The 7,648-nt window shown below is 43.5% G+C and overlaps 1 protein-coding gene across 1 annotated transcript in view; it reads left to right on the top strand.

The window, feature by feature from the left end:
* The first annotated feature begins 283 nt into the window (after positions 1-283).
* The window catches only part of LOC141128744 (lysophospholipid acyltransferase 2-like), an 86,004-nt gene continuing 78,639 nt past the window's right edge, over positions 284-7,648 (top strand). Inside the window, exon 1 of the mRNA XM_073616210.1 lies at positions 284-491. Coding sequence (XP_073472311.1) covers positions 411-491 — 81 coding nt within the window. The 5' untranslated portion in view covers positions 284-410. The remainder of the gene's footprint in view (positions 492-7,648) is intronic.

The raw sequence follows: 7,648 nt of genomic DNA, 5'->3' as shown, positions 1-7,648 counted from the left end.
TATTATAGAGCGATGTGAGGATTTCTCCTCATGGTATACACTATTTTACAGCAAGGTGGGGCTTTGTTTCTGATGTAGTATGTACTTTTATACAATGTAATATTGTGTCGTTACATTCCTGTCATTCTGCTGGTACAAGCTCCCCTCCTACATGAGAATACATTCCTACAGTGTCCTGTGCTGCTCCTTCCTGACTAGATGAGCCGCCTTCCCTCACTCCCTCCCCAAGTTCCTCCCTCCATTCACATCTTCTGGGGTGCCCTCCTAGCAACATACTTGTCACGGTAGTGTGTGTGTGTACGGGTGTGGTAGTTCAGGGGCGGGTGTCATTAGTAGGTAGTGTCAGTGCAGTCTCAGTCCGGGGGTGGATTGTCAGTACAGATCACTGAGGACTCGGGACAGGAGAGGACATGGAAGGAGTGGGGGTGTCTAAAGAAGGGGCACCCCTGCTGGCTCTGTGGCACCTGGTCACCACCCTTCCTACAGAGCAGGTGTGTATATATATATACATATGTGTGTGTGTGCTTGGGGTGATGGATAGGCTGCCTGTAAACTTCTAATACTATTCATGGCACAGCACGACTCAGAGTTATCAGCCATCCCTGCAGGGAAGTAGTTACACTTCTCTCAAGTTGTGTTTCTGCTAAAGAAGAGAGTTTGCTGGGCTGCAGGAGAAGCAGGGGAGCAGGGAGTTACAGAATGACACAATGGGGCTGTGATAATAGAGAGTGTGAGGGGATGACAGCACGTGGTGACGTCACTGGCGATGGAGGAAACGTCTGATCAGAGCAGGGCGGTCCATGTGCTGTCTTTTATCTTCTGGAGTAGTGAGAAGGCAGGGTGCTTAGAACAGCACTGATCGCTGATATCAAATGAAGGACAATAGTACACAGGCATACCAGCACAAATTATACAGCTTTTCAGTCCCCAAGGGCAGTATTGTATCATATAGGACTGTGCCCAGAGCTGAGCTGCGCTCTTGCGTTCAGCGGCGTAAAATGAAACTTAGAAAGCTCTGCCTCCGCACTCTGTATTTCTATACAATGTACATGTGTAGGTATGGAAACATAGGCACGTGTCTACATGCTGGGATCGAAGACTGAGCTAACCGCTTCACCTCCAGAGGATATACTCCTCTTCCAGGCCATTTTTTGTTTTTTTGCAATACGGCACTACTTTAGTTCTGACAATCGCGTGGTCGCGCAAAGCTGTACCCAAATAACATTTATGTTAATTGCCCTCCCCCCAATAGAGCTTTCTTTTGGTGGTATTTGATCACCTCTGCCGTTTTTATTTTTTGCGCTAAGACAGATAATTGTTAAAAAAAAAAAAACAATATTTTTTACTTTCTGCTATAAAATATATCCAATAAAGAAATGTAAAAAATCGAATTTCTTCATCAATTTAGGCCAATATGTATTCTGCTACATGTTTTTGGTAAAAAAAAAATCCCAAAAGGCGTATATTGATTGGTTTACGCAAACGTTATAGTGTCTACAAACTATGGGATATATATTTTTTTATACTAGTAATGGCGGCGATCAGCAACTTATATTGGGGCTGCGATATTGCAGTGGACACCCGGACACTAACTGACACTTTGCGGGAACCAGCGACACTAATACAGTGATCAGTGCTAAAAATATGCTGCTAATGACACTAATGTGCTAATGACACTGGCTGGGAAGAGGTTAAACATCTAGGGAAATCCAAGGGTTAACTGTGTGCTTAGCCAGTGTTTTTGTGTACACTGCTGCTTTCACTAGGGGAAGAGATTGATTCTAGTCCCTGCTATGCAAGAACACAGAATCCAACCCTCCACCCCTGTCAGGACCGAGATATGCCTCATTTACATAGGCATATTTCAGTTCTCTGTGTATTGCCGATAATTGATGGGTGCCGGAGGACATTGAGTGCCCGACACGCGCAGATTGTTTTCTGCTGTCAATTATCACAGAAGAAGCAACATGCCGGCGGCCCTTGGGCGCCCGCTGCAGGCAGAAATGAAGGGTCACGTATATATACTGCGCACAGTAAACATGCTATAGGGTGGCCAGCAAGTCGCTAGATCAGTTGTTTAGGAACTACAATTCCCATAATGTCTAGTCATGACTGTGAATGTCAGAGTTTTACAATACCTCATGGGGTGTGTAGTTCCTCAACAGCTTGAGGGCCATAGTTTGGAGATCCCTGGACTAGAGGAATGACAGAAGAATTGTACAGGTGGGGGGGTATGGACATTTTGGGTAAACCACTTCCAGTTCAGGCCAGTTCTGGCATTCCTCTCCTACATGTAAAAAAAAATGTTTTGTTTTGCTGGAAAAGAGCTTAGAACCCCCAAAGTTTTATATATATATATATATATATATATATATATATATATATATTTAGCAGAGACCCTAGAGAATAAAATGGTGGGCGTTGCATATTTTTATGTCACACAATATTTGCGCAGCGGTTTTTCAACCCAATGTCTTGGAAAAAATACATTTTAATGCACAAAAATACCACATAATGCCCAATTGTTTGGTAGAATACAAAAGATGTTGTTATGCCGAGTAAATAGATACCAAACACACCATGCTTTAAAATTGCTTCCGCCTGTGGAACAGTGCCAAATTACAGTACCTAAAAATCTCCATAGGTGACTCTTTAACCTCCCTGGCGGTATGATTCTTTCTGATTTTAGGTGCTGAAAGCGGTACAATTATTTTGCATGGAAATTTGGCATTTTATATTGTAGGCCTGTAATTCTTAACAATAACACACTTAAATCTGTCCAAACAAGAGTCTAGTAGATATCCCGGGTATGATAAAGTTTGAAACACAAAAACATAAATTATAATATAATAAAAAAAAAAAATAATTAAAAAAAATAAAAATAAATAGTAATAAAATAAATTTCCACACGATTCACTATCGCTCAATTCTGCAAGTGTTCTAATTTACTATCGCTGTTTTCTAGCTGGTCTAAAGCCATTTTTGACGTAAAGGGACACTTTTTGGTTGCTATGGACAATCTCCAGTTTCCAGGCAGAAAGAACAGTAAATGCAATATAAAACTGCATGCAGGGCATGGGCCAGAGCACTGGGGACAAATGGGATGTGAAATGATTTCATACAGTACTGTAATCTGTAAGATTACAGTACTGTATGTGTTATGCTTTTTACATTTTTTTGAATTTGCCGCCAGGCTCCGCTCCCGTGCGTCGCGACGCTCGCAGGGAACGGAGCCTGGCACAGAGAGGCTTCGGAGGAGGACGGAGCCCACGGACACTGCGGGGGACATCGCAGGATCCCGGGGACAAGGTAAGTAAGGAGGCACCAGGATCCTGCGATGCAATCCCGAGTGTGGCTCGGGGTTACCGCTAATGGTCCTGAATTTTAACCCCGAGCCACACTCGGGAATACCGCCAGGGAGGCTACAAGCCTTTACAAGTTACCAGTTTCGAGTTACACAGCATGTCTGGCGCTGAAATTATTGCTCTCGCTCATACCTCACATGTGTGGTACAATCGCCGTTTATATATGCATGTGGGATCTGCGTGCACGTGAGCATTTGCGCGTGAGCACGGGGGAACGGGTTTTTTTTTTATTACTTCATTTTTTATTTTTTTAACACTGTAACTTTAACTTTTTTTTTTCTTTGATCAGCTTTATTGAACAACATCCCTTGTAATAGCATGGGCTGCATCAGGTCCTCTTTATGGAGAGATCTGGGGTCTATTGGACCCCTAATTTCTCCTCTGGCCTCCAATGTAGCTGATCAGACACAAATCAGTCTGATTAGCTGCTACCTGGCCGGTGTTTTGTCAGATTAGGCGACCCGTCAGAATGTGTCGTTTCGCCGCCATCTTGCTACACCCCGCACTCGTCCACAGTAAGGATACACTGAGAAGGGGGAAAGTGGACATCTTTAGATGTTGAATTTTAAATTAATCATGGGCGTTCTGTCTGATTAGCAAAAATCATTGGCGCTCTGTCTGATTAGCAAACCTGTGAGATTAGCAGGCTTGCCGCTGCTTTTAAAATTCAACATCTAAACAGTCACACGGAGTTCTAAGTACTGTATTTCACTATATAAACTCAGTTTACTGTTAAAAAAAAGTGTAAAATGCAAAACTCTGGTGGGTGTAACAACATGTCCGCTTGCCCCCTTCTCAGTGTATCCTTACTGTGGACGAGTGCGGGCTGTAGCAAGATGGCGGCGATGAAACATCACTTCCGTCACACATTCTGATGGGTCGCCTAATCAGATGAAACACCGGCAACAGCCAGGTAAACAAAGAACTGAAACTGGAAGTGACAAAATCCTCGTCACTTCCTGTTTCTGACATCACACAGTGAGAGGAACGTCATCCATTCCTCTCACTGTGTGCCTAGAGCTGGATACTGGCGGTCGTATCCTTAACAGGCTCTCCGATCACACGGGAGAGCCGGGTAAAGGAAGCAGTGGGAGGGTGGTGGGCCCCCATCCGCTGCCTGTAATAATCGTTAGCCACTCCGATTACTTTTACTTTGCGCAGAATCGCTGGCCCAACAAAAATGATGTCTTGATCACTGCTGCAGCTGCAGCGATGACTGAGATATCACCCTTTCAGTCCAAGGATTTTTATAAATGCACGGCGGCCGGGGAGTGGTTAATGCGGAATCTTTCTGCCAGCAAGACCCCACATAGATATCTAGTTTTTATTAATCCATTGTGCATGTGCCCTTAAATGACATCTAAGGGGGACACTTTTTCAATTTTGGACAGAGTGGAGACTGGAGAGGAATGAGAGCACCTGTCTGGTTTTTATCCCTGTGCCCCCATTAGGGATATTCCCTCTCTATTTGTCCTGTTTACCATTATCTTCAAAAGTGAAAGCAAACAAACAAAAACCCAAATGTTAGACTGTCACTAGGGATGAGCCCCATGTTCGACTTGCGTTTAGACGTGCTTTTTTTTTTTTTTGTCAAATAGTCAAAAATTAAAAATGCCTGTAAACAAAACGTGGCTAAACACAAGTTACCGCGTTTACATGCGTTTACAAGCTGTTACAGGCATTTGGTGTTTCAGATGCCTTGAACATCTGTCCTGAATGCATTTTTTTGCTTTCCAAAAAATGCTTCTATACTCAACCTGCCTAGAAACGACTATAAACGACCCTGTGTACATGTACTGATAAGATGACAGAGGAGAGTTCAGGGACAGCTGAAAATAATGCCCAACTGCTCCTAAACGTCCGTTTACCAGCAGCAGTGTACATGAGGCCTTAAGTGGCGGTTCACACAGGGGCGACTTGTCAGGCGACCTAGTCGCCTGACAAGTCGCCTCCCGTTCTGTACAATGGAACCATTCTAATAGGAGCGACGCAAGTCGCTCCGACTTAGAAAAAGGTTCCTGTACTTCTTTTGGGGCGACTTGAGGCGACTTGCATAGACTTCTATACAGAAGTAGTTTTGCAAGTCGCCGTGGATGTCGTGTGCAGGTCACCTCGGTGAGGCGACCTGCAAGTCGTGCCGCCCCTAGTGTGAACCGAGCCTAATTGTGTCTGGTTTCTAACCTATCAGATCAATTAGTTCCCCAAAAGTGGCTGGCAAATCTTCAGTAACCTTAGACATGAGGCCATCACATGATAAAAAATCTGATTTGAATGACTATCATCTTATATTTGTGAATAGATCTATATTGATCACTAATCATTGATCACTTAGAAATGGCATTGCGGTCTATACACACTACAGTATTGAACATCATAAGGTAGAGGTGTAGACAAAAAATGGATAGGGCCACACCCCAAATGACTCTAAATACCGGTAATTAAAAAATACAGATCCTCCTAGGGACTTTAAGGGCCCATAATACTCAAATAACCAAAATAGAGAATAGATAAATTATAAAAAATAGGTACAAACGTTTTTTGCATGATCAATACATTGATAAAAACTGATTTAGAAAACAATTTTTATAACCTGACTTAGAAAACAAGTAACTGTTTCAAACACGTGCATCTTAATTGGAATAGTTACACAAACAAAATCCCCTGAGCAGGACTGTGGTCGATGCATGCAGGTTTTCTGTCCAATGTAAAATCACACCCTATGCAATTTGAACTGGGAAAAGCAAAATGTGGTAGTATGTGATTAAGTCGCAGAACTGAAACTTCCCATGTGTAGCAGGCTTAATACCTGGAAGCATCTAAACTGAATAGGTCCTGCCTGCTTATCTTCTAATCATGGCCTTAAACAAAGAGACACCCTTCGTTTGAAGCTTGCAATTGTACAATTATTTTGTCATTTAACTGCTTGCCGACCGGCTCACGCAGATGTACGTCGGCAGAAGGGCATGTACAGGCATACTAACGTACCTGTACGTTACCCTTTAAGACGCGGCTTGTGGGCGCACAGCCGCCGCAAGCTCCGTGAGTGTGATCGCGGGTCCCGCGGACCGTGATCGTCACACGGAGAGGAAGAACGGGGAAATGCTGATGTAAACAAGCATCTCCCCGTTCTGCCTAGTGACACTGATCACCGCTCCCTGTCATCGGGAACGGTGATTAGTGTCGTGTCACACATAGCCCCTCCCCCCCTCAGTTAGAACACATCCCTAGGACACACTTAACCCCACATTTACACAGTAATCAATGCATTTTTAATCGCACTGATCGCTGTATAAATGTGAATGGTCCCAAAATAGCGCCAAAAGTGTGCAATCTGTCCACCATAATGTCGCAGTCACGATAAAAATCGCAGATCGCCGGCATTACTAGTAAAAAAAAAAAAAAAATTAATAAAAATGCCATAAAACTATCCCCTATTTTGTAGACGCTATAACTTTTGCTCAAACCAATCAATAAATGCTTATTGCGATTTTTTTTTACCAAAAATATGTAGAAGAATACGTATCGGGCTAAACTGAGAAAAAAAAATGTTTTTTTATATATTTTTTGGGGATATTTATTATAGCAAAAAGTAAAAAAAAGCGTTTTTTTTTTTCAAAATTGTTGCTATTTTTTTGTTTATAGCGCAAAATATAAAAACCACAGAGGTGATCAAATACCACCAAAAAAAAGCTCTATTTGTAGGGAAAAAAGGACGTCAATTTTGTTTGGGAGCCACGTCGCACAGCCGCACAATTGTCAGCTAAAACGACACAGTGCCCGAATTGCAAAAAGTGCCTTGGTCTTTGGCCAGCCAAATGGTCCGGGGCTGAAGTGGTTAAAGTACAACTAAATGCAAAACTTTCTTTTTAGTTTTCTCTAGAATGGAGAGAGATTAGAACTCCTGTCAGTTTTTAGGGCTCTTTCACACGGGGCGGATCAGTGATGATCCGCCCCGTGAACACCCGCTTGCTCAGCAGGGATCGCTCAGCCGATCCCAGCTGAGCAGGAAAATGACAGGTCCGTCGCTGCACCTGTCAGAGCGCCGCTCTCCCCTATGGGGGATCGGGTGATGACGGACCGTAGAGTTCGTCATCACCCGATCCGATCCGAAAACGGATGGAAAAGTAGGGTTTTCCTCCGTTACACTTTTCGGATCGGAGCGTGTCAGATGTCAGCGGACATGTCACCACTGACATCCGACGCTCCATAGGGATACATGTATGTCCGTTTTTCATCCGAAAACGGAAGGATGAAAAATGGACATACGGATCGTCCATGTGAAA

The sequence above is a fragment of the Aquarana catesbeiana genome, linkage group LG02 (assembly GCF_042186555.1).
Source record: "Aquarana catesbeiana isolate 2022-GZ linkage group LG02, ASM4218655v1, whole genome shotgun sequence".
NCBI lineage: Eukaryota > Metazoa > Chordata > Amphibia > Anura > Ranidae > Aquarana > Aquarana catesbeiana.
Note: the sequence above shows the minus strand (reverse complement) of the source record. Positions and strands in the feature narration are given on the sequence as shown.